Source organism: Hirundo rustica, chromosome Z, assembly GCF_015227805.2.
Source record: "Hirundo rustica isolate bHirRus1 chromosome Z, bHirRus1.pri.v3, whole genome shotgun sequence".
Lineage (NCBI taxonomy): Eukaryota > Metazoa > Chordata > Aves > Passeriformes > Hirundinidae > Hirundo > Hirundo rustica.
In genome coordinates, this window is record NC_053488.1 from 19,519,933 (window position 1) to 19,543,540 (window position 23,608).

The window sequence follows — 23,608 nt, forward strand, 5'->3', positions numbered from 1 at the left end:
CCAGCATGAGGATTAGCTGGTATTCACTTTTCCGTGGCATTTGTGGCACCTCTGATCCTCTAAGATGGATGATTACTAATCTTCCCTTGAAACCCAAGGCAATGTAGTGCAGTTTGTTGGTTCTAAAGAAGGTCTGAGTGCTGGAGGCGTGTGACTGTCCCACATGGCATTACATGGGATAACTGAGAGTCCACATGAAGCTGCTGAGGACAAAGTGTTCCATAGAGTGGTGGCTCAGTTCTAGAGGTGAGTGCTAAAGGACAGTGCTGTTAAGCACAACACTGGAGGAGATCTTTGTTTAGTGCTGCAGCCACAGAACTGAAATCGTTGGATGACCTTGGACTTCTTAACAGTGAACCAGGTGCTTTATAGTACATTCTGTCTGAAAAACGATGGTTGTTCCCTACTGAATCCCACTGAGGAAAAACATGCTACTAGACCACTAAATAAGAAATAGATAATTTATCAAACAGAAGCTACAGACAAAGAATAAAATGGTTGTGGCTCTCATAAACCAGATCTTATCTCATTAATCCATTTCAGTAAGTCAGTTGTAAACTTAAATTACAGACTTCTCAGAAGTCTAAGCCTTAACATTCTTGTTTGTCAGCCGATTTGCTCTGTATTTTTTTAATGCTTATTACTACACTTATAATTACACTTTCTCCTAGAATAATTCAGAGGAAAATGAAAAAAAACCAAAAAACTAAAAAGATCACAATATATGTTTGCCATTTTTTGATTCAGAACAAAATAAAGGTGGCTGGACAGCTGAGAGTTAAAATGTCATGCAGTCACTCATGTACTACTTCAGTAATATTTCTTAGGTGCAGTGCATGGAGACTGTAGCATAAATGCATGCCTTTTCCCACATTTTGCTATGGAGTATGGTTTCCAGTTGAATGTTTCTTTGGTAGTCAGGTATTTAGGTGTTAATGTTAAAATCAATGCATACTACTTGAAAAAGAGTGAGATTTTAACTACTTACAGCATGGTAAATAAAGTTTTGCTTTCCCCTGTAAAGAAAATTGTCTGGGGCCTTTTTAACTTGACTATGCACTTGAACAGAGTAACCATAAATAGATTATCTTATAAGTACTTGGAATCTCCTGCTTTTTATCTGTTTTTATTGTGTTGTCCTTCTTCCAGACTGCTTAGTGCACTTCCAACAGCGTAATAAGAATAGGAAGTCTGATTTCTGTTCCAATGCACAGAGTGAGAATCCATGCCCTGTCGGTATTTGCTGCACCTGATGATGGACAAATACATTATGAAGGCCACCTGTCTCTCTTTAGGTGTGACATGACATGATGGGAAGGAGGGAACATTCAGCCCCATAGCCCCAGCATCTCATGTGTAAATGGTTTCAATTTAATGAAACTGGGCAGAAACACCAATTAATGAAGAGGGTTTTAGTATTTATTCTCTTTTTGTGGGAGGGAGAGATTAGGAGAAAAAGCAAAACAGGCTTAAGCTTAAAAATGAACAAAATAGTTTTGTTAACATATGCTAAAAGAATTAAAAAAAAGTTGAGAAAAGGAAAACTTAAACGGAGTGAAACTTTAAAACACTCTTTCCTACCCCTACAAACTACTAACTTTCTTACTAAACAACATAGAAAGACACAACTTGTGATTTTCAGTCAGATTCACTATTCAAACATAATCATTCATTATTTTAGGAGAAGAATCTCTCTAGGGTTTTTATGGAGACATTTGCTATAAGACAAAATAGTCCAGTGTCTCTCAAATGGTACACAAATCTGCTACTGCCCAGAGTTTTTGCAGACCATGATGTTCTATCAGCAAGGCCTCTCAGTGTATCTGGGGTACTATTTACAAATACTTCTTCTAGTTTAAAATCATCTTTGTCTCAAAGGCTGAGACCTCCTTTAACCCAGGAGCGGGGGCTTTAAAGTTCTCAATTAAATCTCAATTACATCAATTGATTAGAATTAGTATTCTCCCCAACAACACTAAGATGCTACAAAGAACAGTCCATTTCTCCATAGTTTACCCCAGAGAAGTCCAGTTAAAAATGTCCACTTCTTCAATCCTATTCCAATATTATCAGTTCTTTCACTTCTAACCCACTGACTTCATGCAGTGTCTGTTTTATGTGCCCTCTGTTTTCTTTCCTCTTTCTCTCAAGGAAGAGTTGTTCTTTAGAAGCTCCATGTTGCCAGGAAAGGGTTAAATCCACCCAGGCCTGCAAGGGCCACGTACAGGCCCGAGGCTGCAGGGCTGAAGAAAATGCAAAGCTGTGCTGATGGAGGAAGTTGGTAGATGTCCATTTCTCCACCCCTCGGTCTCATCCAGGGCGGCCCGGCTCAGAGTTGTTATGAAGCTTTCTTTCTCTGCTGCCAGCGGCGATTAAGCTGGGCCGTGTTTTGGCCCCTTCTGCCACAGTCCTGAGCACGTGGCCAGCACTGCCGAACCGCAGCCGCCCCTCTCCCTGGACAGCAGGCAGGAAAGGGGCTCAGCCGGCCCAGGCTCTCCCTATGCGGGCAGCGGCCCTCAGAGGCCCGGCTGAGCCCGGCCCGGCCGCACAGAGAGGGAGCAGGGCCTGACCCGGGCCCGGCCTGGCCGCCCATGATGTCACCCCGTGGCTGATTCGGAAGCAAGAGAGCCATCTGCTGAAGGCTGGAGTTTTAAATGTCCTTTCCAAAGTCGCATTGGCATCCTTATTGGTCAAACTAGCTGCCGATATCTTGGCTAGATTTCTGATAGGTCCCTGTCCTTTACCCCTGCCCTCCCCCCCCCCCCCCCAACCACTCCACGGTCCTGGTAAGGAAAAACTGTTCACATTTCTCTCTAACCAGAAAACAAAACTGTGCCAATCCATGATACCATGCTACGGCTTTTTCAACAGGATGCACACATCATTCACCACACGTCTTCTGTGTGTAGACAAGGACTATGTCATGGGCTTTTGGGCTCTGCCTAATTAGTTACAAGCATTAGAAACGCAGTTTGTGAGGAAAAGATAAGTATTATTTAAGGCAGCTGAATGCCACCTGAAAGAATGAGATTTTCTTCCTGTCTCTGTCCCAGGTTTGATTGCAGAAGAGCTGAGCACTCACACCTGCAGCTCAAAACTGCCTGAGGTTATGTTTTCACCAGACAGGCTGCTGTCTATTTTGAGAGTCTGAGAAAAATCAGTGCTCATGCAAATTAATTACCTAAATTGTGCATTTTGCTTGTTTGTTTGCTACCACAATCTTTCCATGCCATGCCTGCCTATGGAGATAAGACAGTCATTTCACTTGGCAGGGATCTGTTGATGCATCAATACTTAAGAACCACTCAGTTGCTGGAACAGTAAATGCCAGAGGTAGAATCAGAAACCAGAGGCAGGAACAGGTATTGGGTCGTGACTCCCATGAGGCTTTACTTTCCACCAGTTTCTCCCAGTCTCTCACCACAGTCTTCAGCTTGGCTGGAAGATGCAACAGCTTGGTCATTTCATCTCAAAAACTGCCTATTTAGAGCTCAGATTGCTGTGTTAGTTCTGGGTGTGTTTTTGGCAGTCATGTCCAGTTTTGGTTATGCCTCTACAGTGTGGGGAGATGTTGCGTCGTGAGGCAGCAGTGACCATTGTCCAGGGAGGTTACAACCACTGGCAGGGAAACAAATGAGACAAGTCTTTGTTATAAGCACGAGAATCCATTTATTCCCCCCTACCCCAGGCCAGGGAGGGGGTGAGAGCAAAGAGGGGTGAAGACAAAGAGAGCGAGCAGGAGCAGGGCTGTGGGATTTATCAGGTATTTTAGGGGAGGAGTCTTAGGTTTAGGTCAAAGGGGGGAGATCAGATTTCAGCCTTCTCAAAACGGGACTCACAGCAGTGGAGGTGAGGTGGGGCGGGCCCGAGAGTGCCAGGCCCTGCTGTGCCCTGCAGCTGTCCCCAGCAGAGGAGGTGAGGTGGGGCTGGCCCAAGAGTGCCAGGCCCTGCTGTGCCCTGCAGCTGTCCCCAGCAGAGGAGGTGAGGTGGGGCTGGCCCGAGAGTGCCGGGCCCTGCTGTGCCCTGCAGCTGTCCCCAGCAGAGGAGGTGAGGTGGGGCTGGCCCGAGAGTGCCGGGCCCTGCTGTGCCCTGCAGTTGTCCTGCCCCAGGCTCACACAGCAGAGGAGGTGAGGTGGGGCTGGCCCGAGAGTGCCAGGCCCTGCTGTGCCCTGCGGCTGTCCCCAGCAGAGGAGGTGAGGTGGGGCTGGCCCGAGAGCGCCAGGCCCTGCTGTGTCCTGCAGCTGTCCCCAGCCGTGGAGGTGAGGTGGGGCTGGCCCGAGAGTGCCAGGCCCTGCTGTGCCCTGCAGCCGGCGTGGCAGAGGAGGTGTGTAGGAGGTGTGGCAGAGCTGCACAGCCCCGAGAGAAGGCCGGACCCTGCTGTGTGCTGCTGACAGCTCTAGCACTGCCACTTTCACCATTCCTCGCTTCACAGTCATCATCACCTACAATAATAACACCCACAACACCAGCACCAAAGCTGAGACCAAACAGTAAGAACTGTGTCCTTCATAAAGAAGAGATGAAAGAACTGCACCCCTTCTGGTAGGAAGAGCAAATGCAAAGGAGATTGAACTATTAACCCATTAAGTGAAAATGTATTCATTTAATTCAGTATCATAAATTCATTTATTCTCTGTAATTAAGTCTTTAATGCTTTTCTGTTACTTGTTAATGTACCTTAATAATGTTCATTTTAATTTTGCAAACCAAGAAGTCATATTCCCAATAATCCCCTTATTATAAATTATTCAACACACCTTTTAACCAATTTATAAAGGGAGGAGTTGTGGCGTCCTGGTCTGAGGAGGCTGAAATCTCCTCTCCCCCCTTGACCTAAACTCTAAGACTCCTTCCCCTAAAGTACCCGATAGAACCCACAGCCCTGTCCCTGCTCTCTCTCTTCCTCTTCACCCCTCTTTGCTCTCACCCCCTCCCTAGCCTGGGGTAGGGGGGAATAAATGGATTCTCGTGCTTATAACAAAGACTTGACTCATTTGTTTCCCTGCCAGTGGTTGTAACCTCCCTGGACAATGGTCACTGCTGCCTCATGATGCAACAGGGAGACAGCAAAAGCTCCAAGATAAGCAGAGTTTGCAAAGCAGTCACTCAGGTGCTGTTCCCTTCTCTGTGATCAGAGCCTGCTTTGGGGCATCCTGTACCAGAACAGACAAATGGATGTTGGCTGTTTAACCATCCTTGGTTTGCCTTTGTTCCCCTTTGGTTGAGATGCCACAGCCCAGGTCCGCAAGCAGAAACCACAAAGAGGCAGGAGCACAGGTGATTCCACGTCAGGTTTCTGACTCTTGGATGTTTAAGGTATATGTATGTACTCTAGGATGAAAAGAGGAGAACACATCAAAAATTCCAGTTACTATTAACAGTAAACTTCCAGTTAGAGCAAGTTTTTTGGAGTTACCTGCACTGGGTGAAGAAATCTACAGAAAAAATTACCTGGCTGACTGTAGTTTTATTCTGATATGAAGATGGAATAGGATAAAATCTTCATTCTGAGGCTTTCTAACTGTGGGGCACCTGACTTTTTTGACTACTTCCACAGCTTTTAAAAAGTGTTTTGTGTGCAACACTTAATCACACGCCATTACTGCTCAAGATAGGTTCTGTGGTAATCTCTGATAATTTTTTACTTGGAGTTTGGTATTTCAACATGCCAATTGTTAAACCCTCAACCAGAGCCATGTAAAAATGCCGAGGGGGAAGAGGTGTCAGTTTAGCATATCTTTACTTAAATATGTAATCTGGTCCCATTAAAATTAATAGAGCAATTCATGTATTTATGTTCCATTTGTGCCAAAATGTCAGCAATTTACAAGATTATAGAAGAGATAAAATTGTAAAGAAGATGCAAGAGATGATTACAACCCTGAAGTGGCTTGATTCAGGCGGTTATAATTTTTTTTTTTTTTTAATCCCTGTGTTCTGCTGAGGTGTACTTACTTTTCCTATTTACTTGTTACAGTTCCTTTTTTGTTTCCAGACCTGGAAGAATAAGAAACAATCTGAAGGAAGGCAGGAGGAGGAGAAAGACATTTTGGGTGTTTTTTTAGTTTTATTTAGTCCAGAGACCTTACCACTGCATTGTGGTGGCAGTGGACTGCATTCTGGAGCAAAGCACAGTGCCACAAAGGGCTTTGGAGTGACTTAAACAGAAATGCTATATGTATAGATTAACAAATGGGAAGAAGATAGGTGTAGGTACCACAGAGAGGACCAGATGGCTGCACAAATAAGATGTATTGTAGCTTGATGGCTCTGAGTCTTGGTTGTGTGGGTCGTTTTTTCTTTAATTATTAGGAATAGATACTAGTGCCTTCCACATCAGTGGCAGCTCATTTGCATTGGAAGCAAAAATTAGTTAAGTAGCATGGGATCTACAGTGGGGAGGGGAGAGGAATTATCAGCAAAGACAAAGCATAAAATCTGTTATAAATCTGGATGCTGAACTTTGGTGTATTTATCAGAATAGGATTATTTTGTCTCTAAGTTCATGGACCATAAAAAGAAAAAAGAATCCAAACCAATAGAATGCTGTTGGTTGTAAGCCGGAAGCAATTTTTTCTGCCTTTTTTTTCTAGAAAGGTTTTTTTAAAATATACTCCTGATTTGTTTTCATTATAAGACTTTGCTGTGACCTCCTTGAAAACTCTGGAACAAGCAGTATTGCCTAGGAGTTTTTGTGGCTTAGAGTTTAGAGCTGGGCCAGATCTTTTGATGCAGCAGCTTGAAGTTGTTGCTTCGGGCATGCTTAACTGAAGGAAAAAGGCTTTTCTTGGCTTGATATTTTTCCTTCTTTTTTTAAACTATGAAGATAAATCTTAAGGTAAATGTCACAGTTGATACCAATGCTTCTCAAACTGTACAAACTCAGAAATTTTTGCTCCCCTTTCTTATCATGGAAGGCAGATATGTAGGTGCAGAATCTGCTCTGGGTTAGCATGAAAAAAGATAATTGGATGATACTGGAGAAATGCTAAGGTGAACCAAATGTAAAGAGAACAGCTCCTGTTGGTAAAGTGTTTTGCATTGGAAAATACTGTTCTAGAGGAAAGAGTTACCTTTAGTTTGGTGGAAATTTGCATACCCCAGTATGAAAGACTGACTTTAATCATGACAGTGACACATAAGGGATTTGTTTGTACTTTGTGAAGGAATGAAGTACAGAAAAGACCAGGCTAGTGCCGACGTGGGCCCCATGCCCAGAGGGACAGTGCTGCAAGGCACTGATCCCACGCAGCACAGCTCCAACCAACCTCTTTTTGGGGCTGTGTGCCTCACTGCTTCCCCTGATGGAACAGGCCTTGTGGAGGTAACCCTTATGGAGAACCAGTTTGAGTATTTGTGCAGTATTGGCAGTTTAGACATGGTTAAGGGGACCCTTTCCAGCTCTGTGCTGTCATTACAGACTCCCCAGTGATTCTCAAGTGTTAACTCTTCTGTACTTAGCTAGCAATAAACAGAAAAACAATAGGATTGAGTAAATAGATTACTTGCTTAAGTAGGTTTGGTAACTGTTCCTCAAATTTGCATTTGAAGGACTACCTACTCAGTGGATTTTTACAGTTTATTGAAGTCTAACCCTTAGTGGCTACTTCTTTCTGGAGATCCTGCCTACTTCTGTCTTCTCTCTTTCACTGACAAGCTGCTACTGGGGCACAGGGTGGATGGGAGAGCTTGAGTGATCTGAATTTAGTATGAATCTGAGCCCAGATTTTAAATTACTGTCTCTTTTTCTTGCGGTCTCTGACCTTTTCTTTGATGTGCTTGTGGTGAATTGTTTTCTGATGTTTCTCACCCTGCTGGTTTTCAGGTGGTGGGCAGGGGAATGGCAGAAATGTTCGACCACATGTGGCCCAACAGGCCAGAAGAAGAGAACTGTACTTTGCATCCAGACAGTGGGATCTGATGAACAGGCACTGGATGTCACAGAGTGCCAGCACCTGCTTAAACCAAAGACCCATCTGTCATGCAACAGAGATATCTTGTGCCCATCTGACTGGACAGTAAGCAACTGGACTGAGGTAAATTCATGTCAGCTGAAACACTGAACTTTTTCTCAAAATGCCCTATTATAGTCAGCAGAGAGGACCAATGACCTGGTATTTTGCCTTTTAAATTTTTTTCTAAAATACTATTTTATTGTTTAATGGGTTCACAAATCCTTTGTTTAGGAAAAAAAAAAAAAAAAAAAAAAAAGCCCTGCTTTCTAAAGACTTCAGGAAGTGTTGTGTGTTGACTTGCTGAGCTTTTGGGACTGTAGAACGTAGTGTGCTTAGTGCCAAAGAGTCTGTGAGAGAGCAATGGCTGCTGTGGGCCAGACTGTGGGGATGTCATCTCTGTAGGTCAACAAAGCATTTTTAAATTCTTTACGTTCATTATCTCTTGAATCCAGGATTCTGCCTTTTTTTCCCATAGCTTTGGGAACATAAGGGAATTGTTCAAAGCTGCACCAGGAGAGGTTCAGGTTGGACGCTGGGAAGCATTTCTCTACTGGGAGGGTGGTCAGACCCTGAAACAGGCTGTCTAGAGAGGTGTTCAATGTCCCAATCCTGTCAGTGTTTAAGAGAGCATTTGGACAATGCCCTTAGCAGCATGCTCTGACTTCTGGTCAGCCATGAAGTGCTCAGGCAGTTGAAGCAGATGATTGTTGAGGGTCCTTTTCTTTTTTGAAAACTACTCGCATCTTCCTCTTCAGTCTATTTTTTTTTCATTAGACTCATTGCTCTGAGAACAGTAACATACTGAACTAAAAAAATCTTGTTATTATATTAGATTGGTTTATACACTGCGCATACACCATCATCACAGAATGTTGATTGTTTTGTTAATTGAGTAACCCTCCCATGTTTTAAATACCTGTGAAAAAATAGATTGAGCTTACATGAATAGCAGTACAATTATATAGGAAAGGCACACTGACAGTGCTTATGTACTGTTTGATTATATTTACAATTTACTGACAAAAGTACATTTTTCCACCTGCGGAATCTGGAGAGAGAGTGTAGCACAGGCTATTTCACCTGCACAGATGACAGAAGCTGATGAAACATATCTACTGTGCAACTACTCTTGTTGCTTTCCTGCTCCTATTGCTTCAGAGCTGATGTTGTTTTACACCTGTGAACAGCAGAGTGTCCCAGCAACACAAAGTCACTGGTGTTTCTACTGCCCCATGATCCAGACTAGCTCTAAAATGAGTTAGATGTGCCAGGGGCAATAAGGTCCTGGCAAAAGGAAAGTTCATCACTTCGTGTTGAGCACCTGGTTAGGCTTCCTTGAATCCTAGGAAGAATTCTTCCAGTAGGTTTTTTGTAACATCTCCATTCCTACTAAATCAGTCATCCAGCCTTTGTATCTCATACCAAAGAAGTGTGATTTTACAAAAAACTTAGTGGAGTGACAGCTGCTGAGGGCATGGCTGAACCTGTGAGCTTGAGGATGGAAAACATCACAGGAAAGTTGGGTCTCCTTCACTCCCAGCACCCTTTATACAGAACAGTGCTCTCATTTAAGCTGAAGCCAGGTTGGCTACTTATTTTCAGTAGTCTCTAATTGAGGAGGGACATGATAGTAGCTCTGGCAGCAGTTCATGGTTGTACTAAGACTGAATGAAAAAATCCATTTCATAAAGTCAGTGAGGGTCTGTGAGCTGCATGGATCACCAGCCACAACAGGTTTGTGGCACTGTAAGCAGCACTGAGCCAGTCAGTGTGGGTTTGATTCTAGGTTTTTAGTGTTTTTCTATAAATCTGCTGGAAAAGGTATTGGCTAAATGACTTTGTGAGTCAATGAAGAAATCCAAATCTGTCATATTACTTTGATATTTTGTCTTTATCATGTAGTATTTTTTTCCCTGAGGTGACATTTACTGTTGAAAGTTTTGGAAAGAACTCCGTGGTAGCAGAACATCACTAGAATGACAGGCTTGTTCTTCAGGAAAAGCTTTGTAATTGATGATTTGTCATGATGCTTCTTTATTATAAGCAAATGCCATCTGATACTTCAGTGCAGTGGAATGAAGAAGGGAGATACATTAATTCTGTTTCATTTGCAGTGTACAGTCACTTGTGGTGGTGGAATAAGGACTCGTAATGTCACTTGTGCCAAAAATAATGATGAGCCATGTGATAGCTCCAAGAGACCAAACTCTAAGGCCCTGTGTGGTCTTCAGCAATGTCCTTCTCCTGGAAGATTTCTAATGCCCCCACAGGCACCCAGAAGAGGCAAGATCATAATCAGAAAAACAACTGCTGATCCTGAACGGAGTCTTCCTCGCAGAATACCCAGACCAGATCCCAGATTCCATACAACAACAAAAATACCCAAGCAGGAAACTGTAACTCCCTGTTTACCTACATTCTCTGGTTTGGTCAATGTCTCAGGAAAAGAGGGAGCAGCCAACAGGACATCACAAAATAATTTTGCTAAATCAAGTGATGTTTACAATTACCCAATTGTTTCTACTGAAAATAGCTCATATCAAAATAGTACTTCATGGCCTTTTCATAACAGCTTAACTACTGAAATTATAAGGCATGCTGGAAACACTTCTAAAAGTGAGCCAGTTTCTACTGCAGAGGTGCAAAGAAGTGAGGACATTCCTGTTTCCTCTTTTACCAGAAATCCAGAAATAACATCCAGCTATGATTACTTAACTGAGGAATCTGACAACACTGATGGGCCACTTGGAGTCAGCAAGAAACCAGTTGATCTGTTTTACAGCACAGAACTCAATCTTGAAATCAGAACCAGAAGCACAACCTTGGACACTGCCTCTCCTGTCACTCAGAATGAGAGAGTTAGTTCTCAGTTCTCACCAGCACCTCATCACGGAGACCCTTCTGTGCTCGATCCTGTTAGCAGAGCAGCACAAGACCTGGCATTTCCAACAGCAGCAAACTATGTCAATCTGCAAGTTGATGTGCCTGTTGTAGAGGTGACTACCCCACCAGCGCTGGTTACAGAAATGCCCACAGAGCTTGGTCATTCACCCAGAGACCAGGTTGACAGCAGAGCGGAAATAAAGCTGCCTGACACTATAACTACCAGCACACAGTCCTCAGCTCCCAAGCATGTTATGAACAACCAAAGTGCAGCGTCTGAGGGTGTTTTAATGAATGTCACAGACAGCAGTCACATAATGACATCCAACAGTTTGCCCAGTGATGCCTACTGGATAGTAGGCAACTGGAGTGAGGTAAGTTGTTTCTTGCTCATAAGAAGTGGAGAGTATGAACAGCTGTCCAAAACACTGCTGAGGAAATGAAGCTTCTTAGTTCGTCAGAATTTTCTGAAATCAGTATCATACATATGAAATACTTATCACAAAAAAAAAAAAAAAAAAAAAAAAAAAAGTGGTAACTTGGGATATCTAAGATTAGGTTGCTTACAGAGAATGAATATAGTCATCACAGGGCCTAGCCATATTTTACAGACTTTTATTTAATACCCTTCCACTGTAAAGTTTTATTTTTATGTAAACAGTTTCTTTGATGCTAATGGATTTTGTATTCTTGAACTCAAGATACCTAAAGTGAGAGATGTTGGTATTTGAACTAATCATCTCATTTTTTGATGGCCTTTTTTACCAAGCTAAAGAGGATCAGATCTGGAAACCCCCTAGTGCTGATCTGCCTCTGTGTCTCAGCATTGATGGAGAATGCTATCAGAGGTATATTTCTGTGTACCTGGTTGCCCTTGGGTCTGCTGGGAATGATTCACAATCATAGAAATGCAGAAATTCAGGGCCAAAATTCAGGACAGCATGAGATGACTAAGTGTATCCCATGTCAGCTGAGGCATATCTAGACCCCCAAGACTGTTGGACGCAGACACTGGGTAAGACCCCTGCTCTGTCCCCAGTGCATAAGCACTCGTTCAGGACATTCACTCCTGAAGGCTGTTTGAGCTTTCATCTTGTGCCTTCCTGTGGCTAGGTGAGAATAGCCTTAGCTTCCCATGTTCTAGTGGGACAGGTGAAGCATTCCCTCCTGCACATACCCTGTAAGAGAAGACCTGCTTTTAGATCTGCTTGGGTGCAAGACCCTACAAGGGAACATCAAGGGAATGGTTGTGGCCCCAAGCCCCCACAGCCTGAGCAAAGGCCTGTCATGCAGAGATGCTGTAGTCAGTCCTACTCATTCATTATCCACCTTGAAATATTTTCCTTATACCTGGACATCTTCCATACTGAAAATGAGAATTCTCTTTTTTAATATTCAGACTGTAGAGGAAAATTATCTTATTAATAACACTTTTGGGATCTGACATCTAAATTATTTTGAGATTTTCCTTGTGTTCCCTAAATATCTGAGGGCTTCACTGTACTCGCCTGGTCTTGCTTCAGTTTCGTCACATATTTTGTATTAGTGATGTTCATTATGGCCCCAGTGGACACCATGGCATATAAAATTGAGTAATTACTATAATTTTATTTATTACCCTCTTTGTGAATGTAGAATGAGATTTGTCATGTTTTGTAACCATCTTGCTTTGATGTATTCAGTTTGTGGTCCATTGTAAACCCTGGATCTCTACTACAGTATTTATAAATCAGCAGAAGTTCTCAATTACATTTGGGACCTATGTGTGTGTGTGTATATATATGTGTGAGTGTGTGCATGTGAGTGTATATGTGTGCGTAAGAAGTTTTCCCTAAATGTAGTATTTTGCATCTATTTTTTTTTTATTTCCGGCTACTGCTTTCTTACATTTGTTATTGTGGTGAGGTGTCATTGAGTTCCGATTTCAACATTCCTGCCTAGTGTCCCAGCTTCTTCAAATGTCTTAAATGCATGCTGTCTTTCCTCATTCAGTTAGTTAATGAAAAAGCTGAAGAGAGCCTGTCTTTGGACAGAGCCCTGCAAAGCCATGTTTGAAATGTCTGTTCATTTTGACATTAAAGCACTGAGAACCACTTTATTACAGTTTTTCAGTTAGTTGAACACCAATCTTGTAATTATTTCACCTAAACTGTATTTCAATTTGCTAAAAAAACCCTTTGCATAATCACATAAAAATGCATCACACCAGCCAGCTCCTTGTTTTCATTAAGCTATGTTCCCCTGTCAGAAAAGGATATTAGACTCAATTGAAATATTTCTTCTAGACAGGCCCATGTGGGCTTTTCTATTGCCTTATCATATTCGTTAGTATTTGCCATTTTGATCTTGATTGTTTAATAATTTGGTTTTTATCTTCTTGTGAAGTCAGCTTGGGTGAAGCATTCCATTGGACCACAGACAGAACTTTTTATTTTCCTAGAGATAAATTGGAAGATGTTCTTATTTAATCTTTCGGGGCTTTTGCAATCTGCTATAAAAATTAATTCTCAACAGTTCAGAGATTATTGAATGAACATTTGAATGAATGTAGAGATAAGGTTAATACATTTGGTTTCACAGAACTGATGAAGTCAGTCGATTTGAAGATACTTAATGCATCTAACTTTGTTATTTAGTAATTTAGTAATCTTTTGGTACTCTTATTCAAGCTGTTGTTTCTTGTTAAAATAAACTTTATGGGAAGTGTGACACATTGAACTTCATTTTTCAAATTTGAGGAAGTGATGAAAAAGAATTTTTTGAGTCTACATCTTTGGAGCTAGTCTGAAGCCACCTGGGCATGGTTCTGGGCAACTGCCTGTAGGTGGCCCTACTTGAGCAAAGAACCTTTCCGATTTCAACCATTCCATGGTTCTATTGATAAAGTCAGCTATTCTCTTTCTCATCAAATAAAAGTTATCTATTTCACATATACCTTGAGTCTAACATTCTCAGAACCTTTTCTTTTTGTTCATTACTTGTAATTAATATTCAATGTACAGTTTTCTGACTTTATTTTTGCTCTCTCTGTTTGCCCAACGTTAGTAAAACTTTAAATCTGTTTTTAGATGACATTTCTCCAAGACATTGGTACTTCAAGACCACTGCACCTACCCTGATGTCTTGGTGTGCCCTCTCTTTTTTAGTGGCTGCCAGTATTTTGACGTTGCTTTGCTCTGTAGGAGATGTCCATACTAGTAAATAAATAGTGCCAAGAACAGTGATAGTCACTGAGGTGGAAAGGTGTGACATGTCCCGTAACAGGGCTGGCACTTGCCAGGGAGAGAGCACTAATTTGAGTAGGGCAGAACAGTGCACAGTTCCACCAGTGCTTGTCTGTAACTTTTACTTCCTTTCCTACTACTTTCCTGGGCCATTCTGGACTGTCATGTTTCCCTCTCTAAGAGCTTTCTGGGTAGCAAAAATACTCCATTACCACCAGATCAGCTCATTCTAATAGCCCCTTTGCTATTGATCATTTAAAGTCACCTGTGCTTTCTCCCTCTGTGACCAACATCTACTGTACCAAGAGGAAATCTTTGTTCCCAAATGACAAAGGGAAAAGCAGTCTATCTTCAGGAACTTAGCATCAAACAACAATCAAGAAAGCTAAGACTTTATCCTGAAACCATCTGAAGTATCATGCCTTTCTCTCTTGACCCTGCACGCACACAACAGGGCTTGAAAGAATCATGCTGTTTCACCCTCCTTGGACAAGAACATAAATCTTCCTCAGTGTGATCTGCCCAGCATCTTCCATGGAGCCATCTTAGCTTTTCTCATGTGTGCTCAGAATGGGGCTTTAGTCAAAGACTAAGCATCGCTTCAGTAGTCTTGGTGTTGTCAGACTGATATGGCAAAGTTGGGGAAGGCTTCAAGCCATCAGAAAGCAAGACAAGGGCAGTCTGTCCTCTCAATCAGAAAAATTGTCTTGGATAGGTGTGTCACTAGGCAAAACTGGAAGTTGAATGCAGTTTCCTTTAACAGGACCTTTGTGGCCACTTGGACGCACATCCCAGGAATCACCTTGAGATCAAAAATCTCCAATGTTAATATTTTTTTCTTGCCTTGTTTTCAGCTTAAGTTTCCTTATTTTACCAAGGACACTTCCTCAGCATTCCATATTTAACTTTCCCACTTCCATGCAGGGAGTTCAAACCACACAATAGTATTTCTTCTCTTCATCATTTGGTGACTTAACCTAAGATTATTTATGCTATTTCTCTTGCCGGCTACAGGCTGCTTAGTGTGTGTTGAATTTGGCTTTACATGTAGAGTTCACTGACCCTCTCTTTCTAAGGCAGAAAAAGGTAAATGGTCATCTCCAACCACTTTTCAACCTCTCCTGCTTTAGAATACAATGGCAGTGTTTGGGGTTTTTTGTGAGGAGTATTGGGATATGGACTGGAATAATCAAAATTCTCTTTCCTCAGACACAAAAATCCTCCCGATTGTTGAAAACACTCAGCCACTTCCTGAATTAATAATTTAGAGAAACATTTTCCTGTACAGTTTTCCTAAGATTCTCACATATTTATTTAAGATTTTCAGCATCATGCACACAATTAGCTGACTATCTCATCAGCAGTGTTAGGGGCAGAAAGGGAACAATGCTGAAGATTGGATGCAATTACATTTTACTTTGGATCCCCAAAGATAACAGAAGAAAACAGTGGAAGACCTGGTACAGATTTAGAATGTCTTGGTAAGCAGAGAGTTTGACAAAGAAGAAAGGTGCGTAGTATAAATCAGGATTGGTATTGCCTTAAGAAACAAACAAAAAAGCGCCCTCCTTCAGAATATTAAGTAACTTTTAGGTGAATTTCAAATCTTCTTCCAGGCATCTCCAATTTAAGTCATCTAAAATGGCTCTAGATATTTATATTTATTTATATTCCAGAATGATGTACTAATGTTGAGTTTGTTCCTGGGCTTTCCTCTTGCCCTTCTGCAGTGCTCTAGAACGTGTGGAATGGGGGCTTTCTGGAGACATGTGGAGTGCAGCAGCAGGAACATATCTCACTGTCAGGACATGAAAAAACCTGATCCTGCAAGGAGATGTTATCTCCGCCCATGTGCTAGCTGGAAAACAGGAAATTGGAGCAAGGTAACTTCATTCAGAGCTGTGTGTGAACAGTAAGCTTGCAAATTTCAGTGGGTATAAAATTCTAAATACTTCATTTTTAAAACAATTATTTACTCAGTGAATGCATACATGATTACCAGTTGACCATTCAACACTAATTTACTAATTTCCTGACCAAGTTATATCTGGAAACACATCTGCTGTGAATTTTGTCCTTCCTGTGGTGGGTTGTGCTTATTAACTCTTGCATCTAGAGCCAGAATCACTGCTCATGTTCTATGGAGATGACAGGGCAAAGCTGTACATAGTTGCTTGTAGCATCTTTTTAATCTTTTCTTCCAGGGACATATCCTAATTTTAAGAAGCAGTGGGAATCTGGGAGAGGGAGTTGTCATGTTCCTATTCACCCTTGTCACCATGTACTGTCTCTTCTATGACATGGTCTGTTCCCATTCACATAACCTCTAAGTTTTACATTAAAAAAACAAACAAACAAACAAAAAAGGTACCGGAGAGAATGCCTGCTATGTGTAGGATTTTGTTTGGTCCTAGTTTTGTACCCATGGCCTGGTCAAGGGACAGAATAGCGTCCAGAGTGCTAAGTGGAACCCAAAAAATTGTGCTTGAGTCTCATTTTGGTATTTTATGTTGTGTAAAGAACACCTGGAAGGACCTTGATGACTTCTTGAATCTTATTACATTTTGTCTTCATGAAGTCTGAAAATGGAGTTTCAAACCGTGGGTTATTTTTCAAGAATAAAAAGAGATAAATGACAAAATTTTGTTTTATATATTATTGATTTAATAAGGAAAAAGATAGGTGTCTCAAACTTTTCTAGTGGAGATCATTTCTGTGGACAATGTTGTTGCCATTGGGCTAGAGGGCAAATTGATACAAATAAAAGGTTATAGTTACAAAACCTGTGCTATTATTGAGCTCTTAGACATAATATTGATTTGTACAGGAATTACATGCCTCTTTAGAAAGTTCAGGAAAGGCCAAGGCTTTACATAACTACATTTAAGCCTTTGAAATTAATTTTAAAAGATACATAGACATCCTGCCCTCCCAGCTGCAGTAGGGCAATTTCACCTTCACTTTTTCTTCATAAATGTCATTGCTCTTGCAACAAGCAAATGATGGTCATGTCACAAAAAATAGCTAGCAAACAAGTTTAATGATAAAATGTAATAGGAAGCAAATTTTTTAAAATGTCAGACCAGTTACAAAACAAGTTTGAAGCAAGAGGCTTCTCCTATCAGATGTGTTACCCTCCTTTTTTTCCGTCAAGTAAACTTTGCAAACCAATTACAGTTCCATATATAAAAATGGTTACATTTTGCTTGCTTTACAAGTGGCAGTTGTTACTCATTTCAAACATTTTTAAGACATGTTGTCACAGCAAGATGTCTGGGTTCCCTGCCAGTGTAGTAGAGCTTATTCTGTTCTTCTACTCTCATTTAATTCTTCCTCTCCCCTAAAGAAAGGTGTTTCAGACTAAATCTTAGAGTCTGTGTTTAATGCCAGATATAATTGAGATATATTTTGAGACTGTTGTACTCAATTTCTTAAGCAGTCACTTCTGTCCACTGTTAATGTCCAGAGAGGCAGGAACCTGTCCTGTGGACAAGAGTAAGGATTCCCTTTCCATCCATTCTTCATCTCCTAGGGGAAGTATTACATTCAAGTTCCTTGCTCAGCTAAAGGATACTTATTTATGCGAAGGAGAACAGCTCTTGCATCGTAGTGGTAAAGGTGAAAGGTGATCCGAGAAGCTTTCAGTGGTGCAGTTGGAATTGGCCTTAATCCTGCTTAAAGACAAAATGTGTGTTTTTCCTTATTCCTGGGATAGCAAATTCAGTTATTCCTCAAGAGCGGGAAAGGTCCTGAATATTGGTGCCTGGAGACAGGACCTGGTGATGCTGCATGAGGCTTAGAAAAGACTCTGGCTAGAAATAGGAGACTGAAAGGGTTCACTTAGCTCCTCAGCAGAGCTCTAAGCTGAGCAGTGATTTCATAGGCTATGAATGAGGCTCAAGGTGCCTCTCTCTTCCCTCCCACCCTCTCAAACTGAGGCTGCTCTTGGGTATGGAATCTCGTGGTGCCATAGAGGTGCTAGAAAGGTGAAGATGGGAACTGCTACTCACTCCCTTCCTCTCTCTGAAGCATCTAAGGAACTGACAATATCCCTGCATACAGAATCCATTTTTTGTATTTATTGCATTACGACTCTTTCACTATGACATTTTTGGAAATAGCTGGCAAGATTTCCCAATTAAATGTGTATATTTATTATTAATGGTCATAGCAGTGTAGCAGAGGAAGTACTTACATGGCATGTTCTAGACTACTGTGAGGAAAACCACAGTGCTTAAGCCTCATGACAGATTTATGTTACAGTAAACGGGAAATTCCTTCTGTTCAGGATGCTCAGAGCTCAGCCTGTCCTGCTGCTCTGTGACTGGGGAAGGCACAGCCTCTCAGTGGAACATCATGTGGAGATGTGCCCCTCTCTGTTTTGTTTACAGTGCTCTGTGAACTGCAGTGGTGGCTTCAAGACCCGAGACATTCACTGCATTGATGTTCAGGAAAAGCGGCTGCTCAGGCCTTTCCACTGCCAGTTACTGGGCTATAAGCCACAGTTCAACACTAGTTGTAACAGAGAACCTTGCTTGCAATGGCATGTGGAGCCCTGGAGTGAGGTACTGTTCTTTAAAAGAAGCTTTGTGAATCAACAGTTTCCCTTCAGGTAACAGCAGCTGTTGGATCCTGTGCTGTCAGGTAAAATTCTGCTCCAAGGAAGACACTCAGCTGAAGTTCTTGTGTATGGCTGCAACAAAAATTAGCACACGTGTTTGTAAGGCTTCAGAGAATCATTCCTAGAACTGTGTGTGATTTACAGCTGGAGCTGTAAATTACCATATTCTGAAAGGGAGAAGCAGATGGCCTGGAAAAAAAATTGTTAAAAATAGCTATCCTGTTGGATCAGTAAATATGGTTCATTTAGATGAATCCTTTTTGCTGCTGTTTTAATGTTGCCTTCTCATTGTGGCAAATTTAGAATTTTCCTTTATGCTTCTGGACTGAAATTTATGGAGCAAAGGCTTAGACCAGACATAAAATAAATCTGACTTTTGGGTCACTTTATAATATAAATGTCAGCTAAAGCATGTGGCCTAGTTATATTTTAGGATCTATCCCCACCAAAAGCAGCCCTGGATAAAGTGTCATGATGTTTGCAGCCCTGTGGACCTAATGGGGTTTTAAGGGAGGTGATCACCTTTGCTTTATGGGGCACTAACAAATTACACCTGGAGGAGACCAGGGTATGCTATCAGAGGAGGGGTTGGAAAAATAAAAATAGCCAAATGATTGCATTTGTTTGTCACTTAAAATACTTTGTATAAAGACTAGTCCAACCCTGGCAGTTGTCCTCATGCTAAGGACACTGGATAGAAATGGATTGAAAAGGTTGATTTATCAGATGTCAAATATATTGTTCTGTCCATAGGGGTACAGTTCCTTGTAGTAACAATACATTATTCAAAGTATATTTTCATATCAGAGTATGAAATACTTTGTGTATTTCAAGCAGATTCTACTACGGACTTAGTGAAAAAAATAGTAAAAAATCAGTGGATAATTAATTCTAGAATGTGGACAGAAGAATGCTTAAAAAATAACCTGGGTCACTATCTTTGTATGATACTTACTGCCAAAGTGTTCAGTTATTGTATAGATTGAGTTTTAATGTCCCCAACCACCTCATAAAAATGAGATGCTGCATCCTATGAAATTGTCTGTCTTCAGTTAATATTACAGATTAATCCTGCAGGCGTACAACTTCTAATCTAATTCTTGTTAGAGATGCTAGTGGTGTTGGTGATGCTGATGTGCAGTTCTGTGCTGCCTGTTCAGTGTAGCCACTTGTACTCTGCCCTTTCAGTAGTATGTGTCAGGAGCAGCTTTTCCCCATCTAACAGCTTCTTCTCAGTCTCCTTCCAAGCACATGGAATAAGTGTCTCAGTGCAGAGCTTGTCTTCAACTCTGAACTTTAGGACTTGATGTGCAGGCTAGCCTGTACACTTTCTAAACCCATGGGCCAGGGTTCTTTTTATATGTGGTCCTACATTTCTAAATGAACATGTCCCACCATCTTGTGGTATGTTTCTGGTTTCTCATCCTTTCCCACCTCTGACTGTGCCTCTCTTTTGCCAGTGTTCGAGGACGTGTGGTGGTGGCCAGCAGAGGCGGCACATCTCCTGCCCACGAGAAGGGCACTGTGACTGGACCAAAAGACCTGATGCCATTGCATCGTGTAACGTGCAGCCTTGCACACAATGGATTCACCAGGCCTGGAGCCCGGTAGGATTCAGTTTATTTCTGGTTTATTTTTTGTCATCAGGTGGCCATATTTGGTCATATAATCCACTTGTCTCTGAACCTCAGCACCTGTGGCAAGTACAGTTTCTTATGCAGCTGAAGCTACAAGAGATTCTGGAAACATTAGTGAACATTTCATAGCCAGCCCATGCCCGTTCCTTCAGGTAACAGATGTTGTAGCTTCTACTTCTTGTTGCTGTATTACATGTCATTGGAAGTCTGGGGTGTTTTTATCTTGTCTAAAAACAAAGGAATTTTACCATTAACATTCTTCCACTGCATGTTTGAAATTTTCTACTGTTTGAGGATATTGGAGGGGATCGAGTGATCCTCAGTGCAACTTTGGCGAATATGGTACTTGCCCACACAAAGAGAAATTCTGAATTTTGACCGATAGCCTCCTAGTTAGTACCTGGAAATCTTATTGGAAAATATGAGATGCATGTTTGGGGAATCTTCCAGTATCTGCTGTATATATTTATCTATAAAGAAACTAGTATATCTAATAAACCTTTCCCTCCAGTTTCCTTAATAAACATTGCATGTGTTGCAAGTAGTCCTCACAGCAGAATGGAATATTGAAAGAATGCTAAAAGCAGGAACCACAAATCAGGAAACACTGGATTCTCATTTAACACAGAAATTCAGTGAGTTGGTTTTGACACAAAGCCATTAGGTGGGACATGACTATAAGGTAACATAGAGTTACTGTAACAATTAAATATGGAAGTGAAACGCATAAGATAAGTAACAGAATACCAAACATTATAGCAACTATTTTACTTATTTATTGATGTATTCATTAATAATATTACTTTATAAAAACATTTTAAACATCAATAGAAAGTTTTTGCTAGAATACCTAAGATCTTGCAGTGTACATCAAGCCACTACTATTGTGCTTCATGTACAGAGATACACATTAGAGAGGGGATAATTTGCAGAAAAAATGACAGATGTTCCACTCTTGTACTTAGTTAGATGACATTCTCTATCTGCTGAATTATTTATCTCCTTTATCTCCTGGCACTGTTTATATGTAGAGAAAAAAAAATAAAATTAATTTGGATTCTCAGATGCTCTGGGAAGTCACCAGAATTAAGTACACTTACAGAATGGTACTGGAAGATTTTTTAAAAGTGTTTGAGTTTTATGGCCTTCTGTGTGCAGCCAGAACAAGCAGCTGGCAGTTCTTTGTGTTCATAAAGCAAGGGTAACCTCTGTTTAAAAGACAGGAAAGAAACAAAACATTATTGGGCTTTTTAAAAAATCTTAGCTTGGTCATTTATAGACCTAACATTGGTTATTCATGTTTAATTTAGACAGAAAATGCAGGAAGCAAAAACTATCTTAATTTGTATGAATTTGGTTTACAAGTCTCTTATATTGTAGGACTAGCATTGCAAATCATCTTTTTCCTCCTCTGTAGAAAACAGTCCTCTCCCCCTCTTTACACATTCCAAGATGCTGTATTTATACTATTTACCCTCTACTGTATCCTGCCAAATCTGGCCACAATGCACCATGGAGGTGTCTGGATGGAGCATATAATACACAGAGTACTGTAATGCTGTTGCTTCTGGATCACATGGCAGTTTTAGCTTCCTGTCACATCATAGCTCAAGTATTGCCATATTAAGATTTCTCCATATTAAAAAAAAAATTATGTATGTTAAAATTACTCTTTCAGTGTGCTGTTTCTTGTGGAGGGGGCATTCAGCGAAGCACTGTGAAATGCATGAATACAGAAACTAATGAAACTGAAGATGACAGTATGTGCATGGATAAAGTCAAGCCCACAAAATATCAGAAATGCAGTCTGCAAGAGTGCAGGAAAAATACAGGTAGAGTAATACACCTGCATGAAACAGTTTTCTCCATTTGTGCTGAGATTCTACAAAAACTGGGAGCTAACTCAGCCTACCAATTTCTCATGAGTAGTGTGGGCTAAGTAAATACAGGTCACTCTGACCTAGTACTGCTCAGCTGCTCTGTTGGCAGAACCACACTGTTGTCTCTTCCAGCGCTTCTGGCCTTGTGTTGCCATGATAGGGAGTGCAGTCTCTGAGCATGCATCACTAATTTGGAACTAAATTAGTAGGTCTGCTTGTATTGGCTTGTTTTAGGTAAGCCAGGCTGCAGTGAGGACTGTGGAAGGACACATAGTGTGTCCAAACAGATACATTTCTTAAGAGAGATCTATCCATGGAATCTGTAAATTCTGGACTGGGAGTGCAAGCAAGCAAATTCTTACAGCAACTGTAAAAAAATCAGTGTCCCACAGGGTGAGACTGTCCAAAATCAAGAGGTGGAGGGAAGTTTTCTTGTGAGTCAGGGTGTTCTGTACCTCTGTCCTTCAAAGGCCCAGGACCCCAGCTGTGTACATGGTTAACAGCCCAAAAAAAGAGGCCTCAAGGGAAGGGGGAAGCTTACAGAGGGATACACATCTTTATGTGTGGTCTGTGTACAGCTGTATATGCCGGTACCCTCAGGTAAGAACAGCAACAGCTCACAATTGTAGAAAAACTTTCAAAGTTTTAGAAAAAGTTCTAGAAAAACTTCTTAAAGCCTTTTGGAAGATGATCTTCCCTATGTGCTAAGGGTCTAATTTGACAGTGAGACAATGGTTTGAATCCTGAAGGCAGGGCAGATCTGACATGCTCTTGAGAGTGATGCATCACTCCTGCTGCTGTTCAAAGAGTTTTAGCACACATTTTGCCCTGGGGTGGATTGGTGTGCTTATTTCCTGCCCCTCTCATGTTCAGAAAGACAGACTCAAATAAATACTGCCTACACATACTAGTAATAGTTACTTTAGTGAATGAAAGCTCAAGTGGCCTGTAAAACATAAGAAATGCCCTACTGGGTAAGCAGTGGTCCATGCAGCCCACCCTTACGTCTCCAACAATAGCATTAAAAGATGCTAGTTAGCAGGAATGCAAGAGGTTGATGCTTTCCTGAGATTCATTTCCGTGATCATCCTCCAGCATCCCCAACTGACTGACATATATTAGGACTGTTAAAAGCTCTCCATGTAGTGGAGTTTTTATTTAAACTTCCATTAATATGTTGCAACTATTTTTAATGCTGTGAGGCTGTCTGCTTCCACTCTCTCTTGTGGCAGCAAGTTCACAGGTTCATGGAATCATCGAGGTTGCAAGAGACCCTCAAGACTATCCAGTCCAGCCATCCACCCAGCACTGCCACTGTGACCCCTGAACTCATAAACCACAGTGTCAGATCCAGACACCTCTTAAACGCCTCCAGGGATGGTGATTCCACCACCTCCCTGAGCAGCAT

General features: G+C 41.4%; 1 protein-coding gene across 3 annotated transcripts in view; it reads left to right on the forward strand.

Annotated features, from left to right (window-relative positions):
• ADAMTS12 (ADAM metallopeptidase with thrombospondin type 1 motif 12) overlaps nucleotides 1-23,608 on the forward strand; it is a 155,680-nt gene that overhangs the window by 127,470 nt on the left and 4,602 nt on the right. For 2 of the 3 annotated variants that reach the window (XM_058424212.1, XM_058424213.1), the window contains 6 exons: nucleotides 7,826-8,036; nucleotides 10,070-11,212; nucleotides 15,793-15,945; nucleotides 18,454-18,627; nucleotides 20,144-20,290; nucleotides 21,999-22,152. In XM_058424212.1, the coding sequence (XP_058280195.1) occupies nucleotides 7,826-8,036; nucleotides 10,070-11,212; nucleotides 15,793-15,945; nucleotides 18,454-18,627; nucleotides 20,144-20,290; nucleotides 21,999-22,152 (1,982 nt within the window). The remainder of the gene's footprint in view (nucleotides 1-7,825; nucleotides 8,037-10,069; nucleotides 11,213-15,792; nucleotides 15,946-18,453; nucleotides 18,628-20,143; nucleotides 20,291-21,998; nucleotides 22,153-23,608) is intronic. The other variant, XM_058424215.1, reaches the window with a different exon arrangement.